General features: G+C 45.4%; 1 protein-coding gene across 3 annotated transcripts; it reads right to left on the bottom strand.

Annotated features, from left to right (window-relative positions):
* Positions 1 to 16: 16 nt before the first annotated feature.
* rtn1a (reticulon 1a) lies at positions 17 to 20,338 on the bottom strand. 3 transcript variants are annotated; one of them, XM_041953360.1, is made up of 9 exons: positions 20,043 to 20,338; positions 11,834 to 12,565; positions 10,516 to 11,199; positions 2,741 to 2,948; positions 2,250 to 2,388; positions 1,654 to 1,723; positions 1,267 to 1,313; positions 1,126 to 1,184; positions 17 to 377 (listed from the first exon to the last, which is right to left on the bottom strand). In XM_041953360.1, the coding sequence occupies exons 1-9, from the start codon at positions 20,263 to 20,265 to the stop codon at positions 335 to 337; spliced, it is 2,205 nt and encodes a 734-aa protein (XP_041809294.1). In that variant the 5' UTR covers positions 20,266 to 20,338; the 3' UTR covers positions 17 to 334. The 3 variants fall into 3 exon arrangements, with proteins under 3 accessions (XP_041809294.1, XP_041809295.1, XP_041809296.1); XM_041953361.1 differs by lacking the exons at positions 10,516 to 11,199; positions 11,834 to 12,565; positions 20,043 to 20,338 and adding an exon at positions 7,962 to 8,178; XM_041953362.1 differs by lacking the exons at positions 10,516 to 11,199; positions 11,834 to 12,565; positions 20,043 to 20,338 and adding an exon at positions 3,091 to 3,173.
* Positions 20,339 to 21,146: the final 808 nt, after the last annotated feature.

Genomic DNA, 21,146 nt, shown 5'->3' with positions numbered 1-21,146 from the left:
TTAAAAACTGCACAAAAGATATCAAATATTTATTTACCCAAGGCTCGACTTCATGCACTTCATAATAAGCAACACAAAAAAAAGTCAGTTTCCTTTTTTTGTTTTTGAGTTGTGTACTTGTCTACCTAGAAACAGGATTATGTACGTGTGACTGTGTGTTAGTGTCAAGACTGCTATAGACAGGGTGAAAGGCTTCTCCAGTGGATGCTTTTAGAGAACACCAAGATGACATAGCACTACGCCCCACAGATGACGACCAGGCTCTTCAACAGTGAGCGAACTGCCTGACTCTGAGCTGGACTGGACTCTCAGCTTCACGGTGAGACAGACAGGTCTACTCCTCCTTCCTCTTGGCCCCGGGGATCTTCGCTTGGATCCTGTACAGAGAAAACAGGCTTTAATACCACATGTCCAACAAGATATTTGCTCTAGATTAAGTGGAGCTTATTCTGACCTCCTGTTTTTGTGCTCTCTCTTTTTATGGCAATCCGTCGAACCAACAAGACAAGTGTTACTAAAATTGGCAAACCGATGTGTTCTGTCCAAAAGCTGCAGACAGACATTTTGGCATCAGCTGACCCGCTAGACACGTACGGACAAACTTCACTCTTGCATTTTCTGGGTCAGCAGATTGTAAATGAAAACAGACTCGTCAGTTTCTGTTCGTTAAATTTACAAGTTTGCCAAAAAACATCAAAAACTACAATGCTGATCCACTCCTCACTCTGTGCAACATGTTAGCATCAAAGCCTTTATTCAACTGTGAATGGAACTTGTGAATTTGAAGGTTTAACGCCCTGCTCCCAATGGTCCCAGTTACACCCAGTAACTTACCCAGTACAACCGCAGCTAAACTCAACTGGAGGAATAAGGGTTAAGTGCCTTGCACAGGGGCAAGTCAGTGGCTCTGATCAAACATCAGCAAGTGCTGCTCTTTCAGTTGTTTGCCTCAGACATCAAGATGTCTGATCATGATGGAAATTAGCAACAACTCCTCGCTGCATTTGTGAACAGAGTGCACTGCTTGATGTCCTCTTGTGTGGCTTGTGCTCAGACTTGGTGCTTGAAGCTGCTTTTGTTCATAATATCGTAAGTGAACTTTGAACAAGGATGGCAAACACTCACTTCCCCACCACCGAGTTGACCTGGGTCCGTATTAGTCCCACATATTGATCAATCTGTGCCTGAAAACAGAAGGAAAATATCAGTTGTAAAGGCTGAACAGCATTTTCTCGACCAGGCTTGACTTGAGTTATCAACACTTACCTGGTGTTTCTCGTAGACCACAGGCATGGTGAACATGGAGACCACAGCTGTAGAGGCATAGAGAGAGTAATGGTTAATATTCTGACCTACAGTGGGAATTTGCTCAAACAGGAACATACTTATGTGAGCAGGGCCTCCAACACTTATCTAATGTACACTGGAAAAGTAAACAGACACTGTACACGTTCCACAATGACACAACTAATAAATTAATGTGGTTTTGGCGCAGTGATGTGGAAATGACATTAATGACATTATATAGCTCTGTTCATTAAGTCTTCTGAAGGTTATTGATCATCTGAAATGAAAGAGTATGTGAGTCAACAGCAGTGCTTGGAAGTTTGTTGTAGATAAAATGGAGCTAAGCAAGAATCGGGATGACGTCACCTAGGATGAGCAGTGTCAGGCCATTGAAGAGAGCGCCCACGTAGGTCAGCAGCCACATCAACACAGCAAACTGAAAAAGACACAGACATGTCTTAGCCTGTGTATCTGACAGAATATATGTACACTTACAAGTGCGACTCAAAAAAAGCTGTGAATGTAACATAAAACAAATAGAACGTGATGACTTGCTACTCCTTTTTTAATTATTCCCAACTGAAAACAGTACAAAGATAATATATTTAATGGTTTCACCTCATCAGCTTCATTGATTTTTGTAAATATCTGCTGATCCTGAGTTTGATGCATCAACAAGTTGTGGAATGCTGCAAAAACACTTGTTTGGAACATTCCACAGGTCAACAGGTTGATAACAGGTATAGTAGGTATAGTATCATGAATGGGTATGAAACGTTCATACTCGAAAGGCTCAGTCATTTCTTTGGAGTCAGGGTTGTATCACCAGATTGATCTGGGGTCAAAAAGCCCTATTTGAGGCAGAGCTGACTGTAGCTGAAGGTGGTACAGTTTAAAGTAGCTGACAGATATAATCATTCCTAATTAGCGATGCTAAAAGGCAAACAAAGTTTGAGGCAAACCTTCAAGGAGTCCACCAGATCTTGTACGAGGAACAGCCTGCGGAGCTCCTTCATACAGGTGTTGGTGTACAGCAGGATTTTGTCGGCATATTTACTAATCTGATCCTGGGATAGAGCGATTTCCATCTCCAGGTAGGATCTGGTAACAAACACAGTGTCAGAAACACAGACAAGACCCCTCAGTTAGTTAAATGCCATAAATAAAGGACCAGTGTGTAGGACTTAGTGGCATCGAGCAGTGAGGTTGCAGATTGCAACCAGCTGAAAACATTTCGCCTCACCCTCCCCTTCCAAGCCTAGAAGAACGTATGGTGGCCACTAAAAATGGGAAAGACGCTCACTGGTGTCAGTGTTTGATTTGACCTTTCTTTGCTACTGCAGAAACATGGCAGTGCTTCTGTTTCTGACAATAGATCCCCCTAAATCCTAAACACTGGACCTTTAATGAACTCCATAAACCATCTCATTCAGCAGTCTTCCATTTTACTCACTTAAAAGGATGTCCCTCATCGGTCTTCTGCACAGCTTGCAGCACAGACTTGTAGATCCTGAAGCTGATGGTGGCAGAGAGGGCTGCCAGGGCTAAGTAGGCTCCGACGCTGACCACGCTGAACTGGGTCAGGGAGAAGAGGAGCAGAAGCACGCTGCTGAAGACGGCTCCCGACTGCTTCACATTCCTCCAGTAGAGCAGGTCAATCGCTGTGGGGGAAGACAGCAGAAGGACAAACAGGGTAAGGACCCTCAACCAGCCTGACCTGACCTCTCACTCTGCGACATGTAGGCCTGGGCGTCCATGACCGTATCCTTTTCAAAGTGGATTAGGCTGCTGCGCGCTACGCACCACACATTTGGGTCAAATATCTGGAAGCTGTTCACAACCTGACGTCCTCCGAGAGCCTCAGCTGTCACGTGATCCAGTTTTAACCCAGCTTCCTAACCTAGCTTTTCATTAGGTTAGAGTGAGCTGTGGGACTGAAGGTGTCTGAGTGACGATTCGTCACTTCAGTTTCTTTACTCCTATATATAGAGCGACCTTTGCAGAAGATAATAGCTGACTCTCACGAGTGAAGCGATGCCTCGGTCTGTGTTGCCACACTCCGGACCAGTGAGACCTTGTTTATTACATCTGACGTGTACTTATCGACAGTGGCACCTGGTCTGGTCTCACACATATACAAACATACATACAAACAGGGAACCATGTTACACTGAAGGCGCACCTGCACCAGCTGCTCTCAGAACAGAATTAATGATTGACCTGTCGCTTGGTGAAAGCAGTAGCAGAAATAGAAGCACTATCAGCAGAACAGATAATGGTTCAATGTGACCTGGCCAGACAAGCAGCTCTGTGGTCAGTAATGAAGGATGACGATGCTTCAATGCAGTGTCTTGTTAGTGCAGTGAAACACCAAAAATCCTCTAAACCGTCCCACTCCTTCAGGAACAAACTGTTGAAATATATAACAACCACCATGCCGGCGGCCACTCGTACATCTTACTGCACCATTTTCCCTCTATTTTAACATTTCCCCACTTCTTCGGGTGGCGGGGCCTGTAATTCAAAGCCACTTGCAAAGATGAGAGAGAAGTGAAAACTGAGGATTAGCCCAGTGTACCATTACAGCTCAAGAGGCCGACATGGTCCTCCGTTGGCAGTCGTCTGTGTCGGCTGGAAACATGGGCCTGTTTCCATGAGAACTGTCGGCTGCTCGTTTCACCTCTGCTGAACCAGCTGCCTCCCCGGCTACCAGCACTGTCAGTCTAACAGTACTTCTAGGGGTTGCCGTTCATCTGTTGGTACCGGCACCTGGAAACCCATCAGGTCTCGTGGGGAGACGAGCAGAACCAGCACATTCATGTGAAGTTCAGATGAGGGAATCGCGGCTGTGGTCTCTTGGGTGTATAAGGCCTACTCTTCCTCTCTGAGCTACCCGCCAGCCTGCCTGCTCTAATTTTAGCCGTGGAGCTGTGAGCAGCATAGTGATGACGGCCATCTTTACTCTCCACTAAAAGGCATCTGTGGATGCCAAAAAGGCAGGCTAAACCTGGGTGGTAACAGTCATTGTGACTGTGTGAATCTCTGCTGCATGCACACTGACTGTTCCTGAGCTGTAAAATACCACATGTAGAATCTGTCTTTCCTTATTAGTAACCAATCGTGGCTTACAGTACCTATCAGTGCTCCCACCCACCCGCCCACTATCAAATCAAAGACATTACTCATTCAGAAACAGTTGGAACAGGATCCATGTGCCCTCCCTGCTGTACATGCACCACTCCCCACAGCAGCCATTGTTGCTGCTACTAGTGACAAACTGTCCATGTGGCTACTGATTTGAATGGAGATGCTCACACACACACACACACAGATTGGCACAGGTAGCGCACACAGCAGCTGTAACAACACACACAGACACATCAACAGCAGACAGCTCCGCCAGAGACAGGTGTTGAGCGGCGACAGTGACTGTGCCTCGTGATGTGCTGCACAGAGAGCACTGTGAAGCTTTAGCTAGTGCAGTAGAAGCATGTACTGACCTGCGGCTCCCATGGCTGAACAGGGAAAGAGGCAGCTGCTTTATCCACGGACAAAAGGAGAGCACTGAAGGGGGAGTCACCCCCCCTGCACAGGAGGGGAGGGGCCACAGTCATACCAGCAAATCAGCATCCGCCTGCGCAGGGGGACTGATGGAGAGAGGGAGGGGGGAAGGGAGGGGGCGTCTATGGGGTGCGGTTGCCAAAGAATCACATTGCAATCCAACACACACAAACACACAGTGTCCCTCTCACTCTGCGAGCTTTTATGCTGGGGCTTTTAAGCACAGCCCTGCTGACACGTGACGCAGACTGCCAAGGAGCAGCTAAAATAAATAGAAAAGCTTTCTGTGTGAGAAGATTGCATCATTTGACTTCTGTGGCCAAAGACGATACAGCCACCATAACATTAGGTGCTGCTCAGCCGCACAGACTGTAGCCATGCTCTGCAGCTCCACTGAAATGCTCCGGCGGCAAGGATCTGCCGAGCACCTGCCTGATGCAGTTACCATAGTTACCGTGCTCCATTTTCTCCCCACCACTCGTTCAGAGATGGAGCAAGGGAGGAAGGGAGGGGCCCGAAAGAGGAAGAGGGAGGGAGGGGAAAGAGCGTCCCTTTGGGAACAGAGAGAGATTCATTTGCTCTGAATCTGGGGAATCAGCAGCACATAATGTGTCTCCACACCCCGACGTAGGACGACAGCCTCTCCCTTCATTGTGAAGCACAAAAGGACAATGGCAGGTTTAACACGAGGCCAGTCTGTTGTCAAGAAAATGAGGAAAAACTGTATAAAGGATTTGAAATTGTCATCTAATAGCATCACATCACGACATGAGATTTTTCCAAATTTGAGTCTGATTTCTGACGGATTCAAAAAATAAAACAGCTCATTTGTGTAATGCAGCTTGTTTACACCAGGTGACAGTTGGGACGATATTGCCATTGTTTACATTCAGTTGAAACCGGAATACTCATATTAAGGAATGCAGGTTTACAGTTACAAATAAAGGAAGAGCATGGGTGACAGTGCAACATGCAGGATGTTGAATCAGATTTAAGGAGGAAGAGCAATATGACTTTTGTCGAAATGACTTTTGCCTCTGATACACCAAACGAAAACCAGAGCAAATGATTAACACCAGTGACAATCATATGATTCCCCCTCCCCCTTTTTTGTAGTGAAACTAGTTTAGCCTGACCTCATTAAATCATTAAAGACATCCTTGTGGCCTCAAACAAGCCATCAGCCAGAGTGAGCAAACATGCAAACAGACTTCTGCTGCCAACAGTCTCTCACAGCTAAAATTCAGCACTTGAGGTTCAGACATGGGTCTTGGACTTGGGGGTGATAAGTTCCGACTCGGGCGTGACGAGACGATTGTGAACTTCAGATTTATTATCCAATATCCATATCTCATCAATCTGACAGCTTGTCCAAATGCGGCCAGTTAACAAAAACACTTGGAACCAAAACACCACTAAAAAGTTTCAACCATCTTCAGTGTATTTCTCAATTCTCCTCTCAAAACTCTCTATATCACTAAACTACATTTATGCATGCTTCAGTATCACTAACAGAGTAAACCATACCATGTTATGTCAAACTGACCTTTTCCTATCTTTCTGAACTATCCCAAAGTTTGATTTTCTTCTGCCGCGTAACAACCAGATAATGATCTGAAACAAAAGCTAAATGTCCTACAGGTTGCACACACCACTAAATATGCAACATACCACAGTATAGGGTATAAGTTTTGATTTATGTTCATGTATCTCTTACTTAAGAAACTACTAAATGTAATATGATAAAGCTGATTCTGCACACGTCAGGTTTATTAAGCACAACATCTGTTCTTCATCTTGTCATCTGTGTGATTTTATGCCAGACATTACATTGGAGGCCACTAGCCAAGCGTACACAGTAGTCTAGCAATAAACTTGAAAGCATGCATCTGAAAACCTATTGGCTGTTGTGAGTCATCTTGAATCATGTGTTTATTTTGAATTAAGCGTGCATGACTCAGTTTTAGATATGTCTGCATCATTGTTTGGTCATTCTTGAGTAGCTTGGTGGCGCTGAGTCAGTACTGTGCCTGTGCAACAAGAATGACTAAACATAAAAATGGCCACAGCATCAAGGTGAGGCGCAAACATTCAACTGCACAAAGTAAATCTGCTCAGTTTCATCCTTTGCTGTGCTAACTGTATCAGCTGAATTTGATGCGTTCGTCTCGTTGTGGACAGATCACATCCGTTAGACAGATATCGTGTTACATATTCATTTTGGCCAAATTAAATGAATAATGACTCAGGAGAATAATGACAAATGGAGGTTTGTCATCAAGAAGCTGTGCATCCTCAAACAGTGACTGTTGTGGTCTCTGTTGGGAGACAATAATTAGATATTTCTATACATTTTCACTGCTGAGCCAAACCTAAAAAGATGGCAGATAATAAACCACAATTAGTGTGGCGGAAGGGACGCCATTTTCTCTCTCAGCCCCGTCTACGAGCCCTCCATGCTTTGGAAACAGACAGACGGAGGATGCTCTTCTCCGGCCCAGTCTCTGCAAGGTGCCATGGAAGCGGAGGAGATAGGGCTGATGTAATCAGGATGGGTGTGCCCTGGTTACCATGGAGACAGTCTGACAGTGCCGTTCAGATGCTCGGACTGCCTCGTTACACAAAAACAGAGCATACGCCACATAAAACCAGCTCCCCTGCACAGTTGCAAAATGGGGAGGGTGATAACAATGACACGCCTTAGTCCACAGCACAACACTGGCATCCATATTAACATGCAGCCAAAACAGATGGCTCCCAGCACGCTGGTGCGTATACCCAATTTTCCATAACACCCATGAACGTCTCCACCCCCCTCTCCTCTTTGTTTTTTTTTCTTTTTTTCAGACGCACACACATGCAGCAGAAAGGATCTGTCATCAGGGTGTGTCCGTGAGCAAGAAGGTGCAGGTAAACACTGCTATTTGATTCCCCAACACTTGACAAATACAGCTAGACAACAAATGTACACATGTAAAGCACATACACACACTCAAGGATACACACCTATAGTGTGATGAATATGTAACCTACATGCAGAGATAACAGTGCATCCCTCACAGCCACAAATCACAGACAAACTGATGAGGAAATCACAGTAAACACATCAGTACCCTGGCCCTTCCAGCTGCTCCAGGAGCTTTCCTTCTTGGTCACGTCTGCAGTGGCCTGCATGCTGGTGATCAGTTATGTCCCTGTTCTCTTTCTCTCCTTCTCCTTATCGTCTCCGTTGTCTTCTTTGTCTCCCTCTTCGGTAGCACCGACTCACTCACTCATCCCAGAAAGGCATGAATGGTCGAAAAGGATGCGGCGACGACAGAGAGGGAGGGAGGGAGGAAAGGCTTCCAAGGTGCTGCCGGCTCGCGGAGCACACAGACTGATGCTGTGGAGTAGCGCTGGCTCGAACAGAAGGAGCAGGGAAATTGCGTATGTGTCTGTGTGCTGGCGGAGGGGGGGGGGGGTTTAAATTGTAAACACCATACCACAGTTGCTGCTGCAGCAAACCATCCATGCAATGATTAAGAGCCTAAGGGGGTGAGAGGGTGGGTGGTGATTGTTGGAGGCTCAGCTTTTTTTTTCTTGAAAGGGAAGAAGCACAAGCTTTCACAATAAAAGTCTTAACAGAGCCTCAGAACACACTGGCAGAGGGGGTACGAGCAGCGTGAGGGTTATCCCACATGCACTTTGATGAGACGCCAATAAATTTTTTTTAATACAAGCTACAAAAGCTACTAATATGGCATTCTGTGACATCTAAACAGCAGTTATTTTAATAATCTGATGCCATGTTGCACACCAGACCAGGTGCACAGCAATGTTTTTTCAGAAGGTTGAAAATGGCTGGACATGAGACCATGTTGCTGAGGAAAAATATGGCAAACATCCAGATCTGTTGTTCTTCATTTGCACACAACCATATGTAAGGTTGTAGCCAGAGATTCAAATAGCTGTTTCCACTATGACTCACTGATGACTGGAGAGGCAAAGTGCTTGTTCTTTAATAATTCATAACGGGAGACACTGAACATTACAGCACAATGCTCCCTGTTTAGTACCCTCAGGATGTGCTTGTGCTTTGCAATTTCCTCCCTAGAATAGCAAGGTTTCCTCCCTGGCAACACCTAAAAGCGGAATGCAAGAAAAACCACACTGTCACTGTGGTGTCAGCACTCAGCAGACAACAATTCCTTTATAGTTTGGGGCTAACATCATTTTTCAGTCCCATCAAAGCCATTAGTCCCCTTGGTGGGCCCCCCCCTGCAGACAGCCACACCTCACTCCTTCTGCTCACTGCAGCCATGACAGGCTTCAGTGCCAACACCAACCAAGAGGAGAGGGGGAAAAAAAACAGACTTCTCTGAACCAGACTGAACACGCACCCCCATCACTGTTGCCATGGCAACTGGCGTGGAAGTGCACCGATGGGTGAAAACAATACAGTATCTGCTGGTCTTCAACACAGCAGCAATGGCATAGGTGCACTGCGCCCCCTAGTGGCGGAAAGAAAAACACATGTGACCTGCTTTTTAGCATTTCCAGAACCTTCTTACAGTCTGAGTAAACAAAACAAGGACAGCCTCTTTTATTCGCTATTCAATCACGCCAGCTCGTACTGTAAAGCATTTCAAATTTGCAACGATTTACCTGACTCAGTCTTTGCATCCTGTTGGATCACAGTGCATCAGTGGCTGTGTGTTTCAGGAAACCCATGCACCTGTCTCTTTGGAAGCCACAGAAGAGCCAAAACCAAACAAAATTCATTTAAATGTGATCTTCTTCTGCTCTGTAATTGTGTGAAATCCAAGAGGAAGCCTTTGAAGCCCCTAAGTAGGAGTGTGCCCCAGTTTTTCATCATGGCATTATGTAAACCCACTATTTACAAGGGCAGAGAGAACAGCCAATAGAAGTCAAAATACCAGCATCAAATGTGCAGCTTAGACAGCATTAACTCCTGCTGACTGCGGCTGGCATGACTGACTTATCTAATCACAGGATGTTAAGAGGGATGCAAGGAGCCAGATGCCATCAAGATGCAGAAACAGGTATTTTTTCAACATCTGCAATTGCATTATTTGTGCTGTTTCCACTGAAAGCAGAGAGCAATGTTTCCAGGTTAGACAGCGTGGCTGTTAAGTTTCAGTTGTCATGCATTGCCATAAATGTGAATTGATTCATCATCGTTCTGCTTTTTTTTTTTCCTCCAATGTACCACCAGGGGGAAGCAGACCTCAGGAAAGTACAACACAAGCACTTCCCACCCGCCCCTTGCAGAGTCACACACACTCAGCAGAGGAACAGACCATTTTCCTCAGCAATCCTGTTTACTTTGCCGGCCTTGACAACATGCAGGCAGCTACCAGGAGGTAAACAAACACAAGTGCTGCATAAATGATATGATTAGAAATATGCTGTTAATTTTCAGTTTATATCCCTTGATATGATGAGGAAGGAAGGTTTTGAACAAAAACACACATGCGATAGCTCTTCTACTGGAAAGCCAGTTCTCAAGATAGTAACTTACAAGCAAGGTGAAACCACTGCAACAATGAAATGCCTACAGACATGTTTTGTGAAATCTTATTATTTTTGTGCAGAGGTGAAATATGTATGTCTCAGAAAAACAACCAATTTTGGATAAGAGAGAAAATCAAAATTTTGAAAACTGACCTTTTTGTTTAGTAAAGCCAGGGAAGATTGAGGCAGCGGGTTTTCCTAGTTCTCCTTTGCCCTCATTGGTGTGCTTGTGCATGTTGTCCTGGCGGGGCCTCTCCGATCGCACCTCTGGGGGCACGGCAGCAGTGGGGGGCTTGGGCTTGGCGGGGCGATCCTCCTCTGTTTTCACTGGGGTCTTCACCTTTTCTGTGATTAGGGGCTCGGCAGGCACCGCCTCTGCCGTGCTGCGGGGAGGGACGGCACTGGGAACCAGGGGAGAGGGAGGGCTGGCTCCCTGTTTGGGGCCACTGAAGCCCTGCTCTCTCTTTGGGCTCTCTTCAGACGCAGACTCAATGAAGAGATCGCTGTCAAGCTCTGCCTCCCTCTCCTCCCTCAGAATGCTGTAGGCTGTGGGTGGAGCGTGGTTGCCAGCCAGGCCGAAACCACCCTTGGCGACTGGGGGATTGTCAAAGGGGTTGTTAGGCTGGCTGAAAGTGCCCTTGCTTTTAGGCGTCTGGGCAAATGGGTTGCTACCGGCCTTTGGAGGCTCCTCAGACACCAGCTCGATCTCTGAGTCTCCAGACTCTGCGCTGCTGCCGTCATTCTCCCTGCTGCCGGCCTTTGTGCTTGGAGTGCTTTTGGAAGCAGCAGGCTTCACTGCGTCAGCCTTGAACATGTCATGGGAAGGGAATTCTTTTTCTGCTCACAGAGAAATGCAAAGGAAAGTGCACATCAGACGATTCATTCACATTAGGAAATCCAAAGCTAGAGCTCGTCTATCTAACTTTTGAATGCAACTTTTTCTTGCAGATGAAATGTTGACTTCATTAGCAATAAAACACATCCTTGCTCAATTCAATACACTCAGCTGTTTCCTGTTACAACCTTACTTATTCTGGTGTGACCAGTAGCTTACGGTGGCTTATATTAGCAAATGTTAACAAGCATTAGTTACAGCTTGCTGACTTTATGACTCTTCTTTACTTTTGTTACAATTATGATACAAAGTCTCCCTTTAAAGACAAGTGCTGAAGTAGCGCTGACTTTAATGCCATTCATTATGGCTTCAACATCATCTACATGAAATATATCTGACATAAGAGTGGGTGATATGATGACATGTGTGTTTTCATTTTATTTTTTTTTAATTAAGTGTCGTGATTTGAAAAAAGCAGACCTTACCATTTGTTTATTTTAACAGTTTCTTTGATAAATTTTCCATTAAATGTCCTCCACTATGATATGCTGACATCGCAATATGAAATGCTGCCGGATTTTATCACCCACTCCTATATCTGACCATGTGACAGGTGCTTGTGTGTGCTGTGCCTACGTGTTGGTGAAGCATTGGGAGTGGAAGCTGGGCTGTCATCTTCTGGCTCTGACAGCGTCACAGTGGGGACCCCCTGTAAGCCCACGCTGAGGATGTTTTCACGCTCCGACACGCTGACTGGAGGGGGCTGTTGGTGCAGCTCGGTCTTGGCAGTCGGAGGCTGGGACTCGGTCAAAGTGATCTTCACTGGGCTGGCCGTCTGCGCGGTGCCGCCCAGGTTTCGGTAGGAGCGGTAGTCTGACAGCTCTTCATCAGATGGCTCCTCCACGTAAGGGAAAGAGTGGGAGCCTAGTGCTGGACCTAGGTTTTCCTCCTCCTCTTCCTCCTCTTCATCTTTTCCAGGGTTTTTGTCTATGTAGCTGCCCAGTAAGTCACGACCAGTTGAGCCTGTGTCCACCAGGCTGCACAGAGCCCCCTGTTGTTGGTCATGGCGCTCATCCCCGTGGCTGATGTCCATGTAGTTGTAGGATTCTGTCTTATCTGAGCCGAACAGAGACTTTGGCATGTCATCAGACAGGTTAGAAGTCATCTTGGTGTTGGAGCTGAAGCTGTAGGTGTCGCTGGAGAAGTCATCCAGGGCAGAGGAGCCAGAGGAGGGCTTGGGCGGTTTTAGGTCGTCCGACAGGTAGGAGGCTTCTCGACCTGATGTGAAGCTCTGATTTGACAGCAGGGAAGTGTAGACATCGCCATCGTCATTCATAGGCTTCCTAAACAGGCCAGACATGGGGTCATCTACAGAGGTTGACAGGAAGAGAGAGAAGTGACACTTAGCAAGGTTACGCACACACAAAAAAACAGGATAAGGAAGAATGACAGCAGTCTCTGTGTCACAGGATCATGAGCTGTCTGATTAATGAAAACAGCCAGTTAAACAAGGCTATGCTTCAGCTGGCAGTGAGAGGGGCTGTGGCACTGTGAGAGCAGCGCAGTCAGACTGGGTGCTCGGCTGTGAAGATCAGTGAGGCAGCAGTAACAGAGGGTACTTGTACCCGGTGTGGGACAAAGGGGGATTGTTCAGACCCCCAAAACCCACAGTGCCACAACCAGAGTCTGTTCTAAATCATGCAGGCAAAGGGCTTTCTCTAGTCCCATCTCTGCTCTGTAATCACTAATCCGGCTTCTCCCCTGACAAATCAGTGTCACGAAAACGAGCACACACACAGAAAACATGAACAATGTGCTGTATGTGCAAGTTAGCATCTCCAAAAATTTCAATTTCGGGTCGTAAGCTAGTCCAGGCTAGGGTGACAAACTGTTCAATGATACATGTATAAAATTAAGTGATAAAGATTCATTCTAAAATTAATTCAGATACAACTGTAGTGTTAACAGTGTTCAACCACCGTTATGAATTTAAAACCAACAGACAGTGTGTGTGTGCTAGCTGTGACTTTGTGTGTGCTCTGCTGTAAAATATCACTCAACAACTCACTGAATAATTTGTTACAGCGCCACGGGGAAACGTTAAGGATGCTCATATTACATATGACTTGCAAGACAGGATGAGACGCACTTGATAGGAATGTTATTCCAAAATCGGCATGTCAGAAGTCAAGGTCAAGTATTCAGATTTGTTGACTTTATGTCCAAATTTCTCGTCTTCCAGTCAGGCAACTTGGCCAATAAACACAAACTGTGTCCTGTTCATATACACACACACATGCATAAACACAGGACCAACACACATGATACATAACCACATATCTAATGGTTTTGTTGTGCTGTGTACAAGTCAGAGTTTATACTTCCACAAACCGAGCTCCTCCTCCTGCTCTCTAGCCCTGCTTCTCCCACGGCAGCGGTGGAACTATAAATAGGCTGGGTCCAGCTGCTGGGCTGGACGAGGGGGGAAGATTTAAAATAGCAGCCTTAGGGTTAGCTCTGGAGGATGCACACTGACTGACAGAAGACCCAACAGGTCAGGACGTCACATCCCTCCTTTCGCTTCCTCTAAAAAGCTGCGCCACCCTTCCCTTTTGCTGTCCTTCCTACTGTACTGCTGCTCCCTCGGTCATTAACAATACATCATACCGCAGCACAATGGCATAAACACCACACACCCATGCTAGGGTATGGGGGGAGGGGTGACGTGCAAAGCAGGCCCAGACTCTCTTGACCTTCAGATTATTTTGTATTTGACAGACTCAAGCGTCTTGTAGAGCAGCATCTGAACTGCTTATAGATCCAAGCAGTGTGCAACATAGATGGGCACAGCTGTTGAGCCAAGTTCAGCTCAGTGACATGAATGCCCTTGATGTGCTGCTAAAGCGAACCGATGTATAATCCTCTTAGTGTACTACCATTGTATGGGTCCCATCAGCCATCACCCTGGCAACACTATCATAATCTGACACTCACTGATTCACTGTACTACTGTGCAGATGTGGGAAGCACTCAGAGCCACTACAAACTGTGAAGAGAGGTGATCTCTGGTGCTATGGACTGCCAGTAATCCTGTTGGCTGTAGGCAACACACTCCCCCCTCCTCTCTATCAACAGCTTCTACGTAACAACACAGATAAACTCACCAGCAGTTGCATAAGGCATCTGCAACAATAATAAGGCTGGATGCTTGTCTTTAACTGAGCAGCTACTTGACTTGAGTTGATGTGTTAAGATGAGATTGAGGGCATTTTGAATGTGCTGATACGGCGTAGCACCCAGACTCTGGGAGGAACCCCCACAAGGCTGAAACAAATGCTGTGCTGCGCTCAGATGGGATTGGATATGACAACAGAGGAATTCTCAGCTCACACTGTAGCCGCACAACAGAATCATGCCACTGAAAGGACGGTGCAGTTAAATAAATAAGTCCCGGTGGATGTGCTGTGAAGGGGCAGTCCTTTTGTTGTCCTCCGAGCAGCCAGTGCAGCTCCGAAACTAATGCAGCCTGACAATCTGTGCTATGCCAATGCATGGGCTCCTAATTATCAGGCTACAGACAAAAACATGTGGGTGCAGACAATATCAAAAGACCCGGAGTTGCAAAATGAATATATTACCATTTCGAAATTAAGGGTTTACTGAGCTGCATGTGGGACTTGGTGCACAGTGGGGTTTATTCCCTTGAAGACACTTACTGATCCACTGCAGTTATTCAATGTGGGATAAAATGAATAAACTAATGTGAAAAATAGAGAGGGATTTCAAAAAAAATTGAGGAAATGCAAGCAGACATTTCAGCTATGTTTGATAATCTCGAGAACCTGCAGCTGGGAGTCCAGTGCAGATATAAAGGAGGTGCTGCTGGTTCCACAGACCATTACAACAAGCTGCACTGACTTTCAAAAGAACAATCTCTGTCAGTGCTGTCCAAGCACATGGCATCATAAATCCTAGCAGTAATTCAGCTGTACTTTTAAACATCTGCTGATGTACTGCACTGTAACGATTCCATCGCCCCATCCGTGACCCTCTCGACTGTGGTGTTACCTTTCAAGAGTTCTCTTTCACTGCATGACTTTGTGGAAACCAATCCATGAAGACACATCAAGACTGTGCTCTTCTTTCAAAGCCATCTGTGCCTTTGATGTTAAATAATATGGTGAAGCCTTATCCTTTTAGCTATAAATTGTCCTGTTTACTGGGAACTGTGCAATACTTTGTTTAGAAGACTCAAAACAGAAAGTGATTTTGTGATGATGATGCACAAAGACTTACTTGGCACTACTACACTAATTATTTGGAGAAAGCCTGGGTAGAGAGAAAAACACCCTTTATCAGCATTAAACTTCATATAGAGTGTAGAGAAGTTACATTTTTTGTTGTTAGATAAGCACAGATGACTTTTTATCACACATGGGATGGGTAGAAAGTTTGGCATGATGCTGGAATAAAAAGTCACTAACTACGGGATCTTCCCAATGGTACACTACTTTTGTGTTGTTAAATTAAGTACATTAAATTTGCTGTGCTTGCAGCTACGTCACACCTGAGCATAAGCAACATTGCTACATACTACAAGCCCCTTTCTGATGATGAAACAAATACACAAGTCCACATGAACAATCAAGGATGGACAAAATTATGTGATTTCTCTTTTCCCTTGCATAATGATGTATGATAATATATGCAAATTATATTCTAACCAATCAAAATTATGCTACCAATAATACTGATTTCAAGAAGAACTTTCAGTATTTGCCTTTTATTAATAATATGAATGACAGAACTGAATCACAGTCATTCACAATATGATCCTATTGGTGGGTGGTCTATTATCAGATTCCTTTATTAAGCCCCTTATTCACTGTATTTGTCACAGGTTAACGGAAGCACTGCTCCAACTCTTAATTGGCTCTGGCTTTAAGAGAAATACAAATACAAATACATGAAGGCTAGTCCCTAACTATCCCACTTTAATGCCAGTAAAGAGGAAGAAAGTGGAGAGCACAAAGACATCCAATAATAAGAGCTGAGGTACAACACAACTACTAGCAGAGGTCGATTGGGTAACAGCTGTGCTGGGGGATTCAACTGCTCTGAGTTGCATTGATCCACGACAATGAGGACATACAATTACTGTGAGAAACGTCAGCGTATCCACCATTTGTAAAAAAAAAAAAAAAAAAAAAAATCACTCGAGACCACACAGCACAAATATTGTTGTCCCAGCAGCCTTTGTCAAAGATAAATCAATGCCGAGCCAGTTTAGATAAAAGCTAATCTGTCCCTATTCAGATTCTGAAGCCTGGTACGTACAGTACCTGTCTTCTACTGTATTGATCGCACTTTTCTTGCTTGGATAGAGCTTTATGGATGAATGGAGAGGATGTGGGAGGATCCAGACAAAGTGTCTGCAAGCTGTCTTCTTTTGGTCAAAGCCGTCAATTTAGTGTGACTTTGAATGGGCATTTCACTTTAACCGTGCAGACAGAAGATTGGCATGAGAGAGTACAGTCGCAGGCAGGAAGGCAGGAATGCGTCGGCTGCAATAATCTACACAAAAAATTTAGATGGGCCACGCTGTTTTTAAGTGTCTCTGATGATAGTAGCTCTAATCCCATGAGCAGTGTTGCAATACTCTGCTCAGGGATTACTCTGTGCCCACAGGCTGGAGAGCTGGACTGAGGCAGTAAGATCGAAAACATAGCATCATATTTCACATGCTGGCTTTTAATTGTTTTCAGGGTAAACACGGGGGATCAAAGGACATGAGAAATTATGATTCATAGATATGACGATAGCAATAATGCTTTGTTATTGTCCCCTGCAGTGGAGCTTTTTGGGCCCGGCCTGTCACGCTTTTATCTGTCCTTTTATCCCTCAGCATTAGCTAATTAGTCCTGGAGACAGATGAAGATGAATGAGATTGGAAACCTGGCAGGTAACACACAGGACAAGCACTTAGGCCCAAATCATCCTGGAGAGCAGACATGTTAGTATGTATTGTACTCACTTTTAGCCTTATTTAATTATGTATGGTGCTGGACAACACATTTTTAACCACAATAGCTAATGGTCGCACATTCAAACACCTGCTCTGCTGACCACTGACATCTGGAAGATACTGAATTAAAGGTGAAGGAAAAGACAGTTCTTTGTATTTTCAGTTTATCCCCAACAGTTGGGCTATTTGAACTATCGGCCTCGTCGTCACAGCCTCGCCTCTCTTGCCATTAAGCTGCTTCCCCCCTGCTCCTCCTCCTCCTCCACCCCTGTATTATCTTGCATCTTTATCATCTAGTCTGAAAAGACCTAGCACTGTTCAGCCCCCTGGGAACGGTAGCAGAGCTCTCACCAGCTAAAGGCACAAATGCACTGCGCTGGCTTATGCAGTCCAGCGGAGTCCACTAAGTGCTTTCGCTATCCGAAAGATATGGAAAGGACCCAGCCAGACATATGCTGTCTCATCCTTGTCGCTGATGATATGCTGAAACGGAGAAACGCTCGAGTCTAATCCACCTATCAGGGACTGGATTGTTTCTCATGACTGATGCGCTTTGTCTGGACATGATAAAGTGACTATTATAATGCACTGTAAGGAGTTACAAGAGCTTGTTGGAAAAAGGAGGAGGTGTCACTGTTTGTGTACAATATACACTTATTTTCTTCTATGCCAGAGAGCAGGGGAGGCTATTAGACAAGCCATGTGCTAAAAACAAACTCTACTGTGGGATTTTCACAAAAGACCTGGTCAGGATGCAGCAGTGTCTTCCACAACTTTCTGTATCATGACTCTTTGAAACCCTTATGGGATGGGAAACTTCTGAGGATAAAAGAGGCTATACTGCACTGTACTGTCTGTGATCCAAGGCTAAGGTTCTGTCCTGTGGTAATTTAATACAGCTGAAATCAGCACTATCAGCGTCCTGTGGGTAGATCACTGTTGTGAACAAGATTTAGGACAGGCGTGGATCGATTACCTAGCCAGGCAATTCTAGACATCTTGAAGAGATACTATTTCACAGTTTGTGCTCTCCACAGGCCAGACTTCTTTACTGGCCTCAGTAAGGAAAAATGTATACGTTTCCAGAACTTGAAATATTATTTTGTGATGATCCACCAGCAAAGCAGAGATGGAAAAAGTGTTGAAGAGGAGGGTTTGGCAGTGAATGCCCTTGACAAAGATCAGAACAGACCATAACATGTCTGGTCAAGAGGAAACTGTCCACTCTGCCCTGCTAGAAGTGATGAGATGTGCACTGTTCCCACAAAGAACAGAGGTGACAGAGTGGATTACTTCGATGGTGTGGACACAGCTCAGCTGGAGCCATAGCAATAAGAGACGACCATTCTTTCCGCTTTAGGAATGAAAACATAATCTGTGTGTGTGTGTGTGTGTGTGTGTGTGCGCGGACACCTAACACTTCACACAAACTTTGAGCTTGTCTGGCACACTAATATGAAAGCAGCGCATATCCTTTGTTTTGTTTTTTGTGGAAGGTGAGGCCAAACATCGACTAGCCGGTTCAATGTTTCACGGATGTTTTACGCTCAGTCTGCTTCTAGAGGATCATTTTTAGCTTTTGTAGGTTATATAAATTTTGCAGTGCCCTTTTTTTCCCCAAAGCAACACTTTTAGCTCTGAAGTTCTGCCTTCATGCCAAATTCTGAGCCTCAAAGGATCCAAGTCCAATTTATGCATTCAATAATGCTCATGTACTTCACAGATATACAAAAAAGACACATCTTTATTTTCTTTTTCTTGTTTTGGGCCAGCAGCAGCTGTGAAATGAGACAGGCTCGAGCAGCAAAGAGAAGAAACTAGGCGGCCTTTCTTTCTTTCTTTTTTTTTTTTAAACATCATCTCATGAATTTTTCAGTGAATTCGTGAATGAAAGTGCAGGGCTCTAGTTTTGCTCACCAAGCGAATAGTGAGCCCTGTTCCTTCAGGATTAAAAATAGCATGAGCCGAGCTGTGCTGAGGAGAGTGACGGACTTAGAACTGAGGTCTGCATGATGCTCCCACAAAAACACTGCCTCTGGAATCCAGTAACATAACTGTTTCATCAGCAATACCATAACAGGGATGTAGCAATCCTGTCATCATGCAGGCTACTTGTCACAAGAGTAGTAAAATCTTTTGGTCAAGTCTCCTTCTGTTGATAAACTGTAGGATTTCATTATTTTCTACCCAGTCACTATATGGAAGCTACAGGGCCTGTGATCTATCTGTCATCCCTCTGCCTCACCATACCCAGAATGCAGGTATTTTATTATAGCTATAAGCCTACATGTGGGAGCTGGTACAGCAGCTTTGTCTGTGAACGTTCACAGGCCATTCAAAGTTCAACAGGCTATTTGATAATGCATGCTGCATCCCATCTGAATCCTGCCTGCAGACTCGGGTCTCATCAACCAAAGAACTGTGTCGACTCGTGGGGGAAACAATAGGTCATATTTGATGTTTCATAACCATCAAAAGCTAAAGCTCTGACCAAGTCTGAATGGATTGAATATTGTCCGGCATTACTCTCTGCAGCATCACTGTTGCGACAGCTGATTTACTATCCTCCTGCTGAAGTTACTCGCTAGCATCTTTGTTTCTGTGTTTTCAAACCGTTAAGTTTTAACTCAGCTGACAGACAGGCCGTCTGCCGTGACGCGAAGTCCGTAACAAACGGACTCGGCTGCGCCTCTCCCGCTGTATTTACACCTAAGCACCGACGTGGGGTTTGTTAATACCTGGTAAAATGAAACCCAGCGTGGCTGAAACACCATAAACTGCTAAATAGCGAGACTTAATAGCGATAACTGCCCGCTTTACCTGTAGATGCAGTTTCCATAGCAACGGGAGGCCTTTTCCCGTCGTCCTGGAAAGGATGAAATTGTTGATCCAGGTCGCTCGCCACCTCGCCGCCTCTCGGCTTAAATTCTTCGCGTAACTCGCCGAACCGGGTCGGTGTGTTCCCAAACAGGCCGTTTCTCTCATAGTCATCCCCAAACCACCTCCCCTCCGAGCCTAGCTCCTCACCGGGCTGAGCGGACATGCTTTTTCCTGTTGTCGGACACAAGATATACTAGTATCTACTAGGCTGTTTCCTCTTCTTCTTCTTCTTCTGCTTCTTCTTCTTCTTCCCTACCGTATGCCGGGACTGCACTGTAAGTGAGCGGTGGCAACCCTTTTTGCGCTGAAGTGGGTGACGGAGTCAGACAAACAGCGATGCAGCTCCTGGCTGGCGTCTGTCAACTCGAGCCTGGGGTTTGTGGATGCCACAGATGAGGCGGTGCGGTCGGTCGGGGAGCAGGAGGAGAGGAGCGAGGTTGATTGTTTTAGTTCACTGCTCCGACGGTGACGTCATGGTGTCCGCGAGGCTCAGGGATGGCACTTTATTTGGGGCAGAGTCAAGTATGAAAGGCGTTTCATGGGGCTTAGATGAAGTCGAGTGTTTGAGATTGACGGAGTGGGTGACAGCAAAATGATGCTCGGTGTGGTGAAGGAGGCCACAGTGACTCAGATAACTCTGTGAAATTGGACGCATGGCCCAGAGGGAGCGTGATAAAGAAAGCGAAGTTTCCACGTCACTGATACAAACTGAAAACGTTAAAAAAAATAGCTTGAATTTCAAGGATAATGTTTTCTAAAACCGTGCCCTTAAAATAAAGCAAGATTTGATCTTTTGGTGAAACATTATCTTGCAGTCTGGCGCCACCATGTGGCAGCTCAAAGTATGATCAGGACCGCAAAAGTTTCAATATGGCTCCTTAGCAACCAGACGCTCCTGCCTGGAAACACACTGATGCCAAACATTGCTGAACTCAGACGGGCCACGGAGTTTGTGTTTGAGCAGCGGTATTATGCAGTTCGTCGTAGTGTCAGTTTGTCTGTTATGTGAGGTTTGACTAAACATATTAATCTATTTTAATCTAG

Source organism: Chelmon rostratus, chromosome 15 (genome assembly GCF_017976325.1).
Source record: "Chelmon rostratus isolate fCheRos1 chromosome 15, fCheRos1.pri, whole genome shotgun sequence".
In the NCBI taxonomy this organism is placed as follows: domain Eukaryota; kingdom Metazoa; phylum Chordata; class Actinopteri; order Chaetodontiformes; family Chaetodontidae; genus Chelmon; species Chelmon rostratus.
Note: the sequence above shows the minus strand (reverse complement) of the source record. Positions and strands in the feature narration are given on the sequence as shown.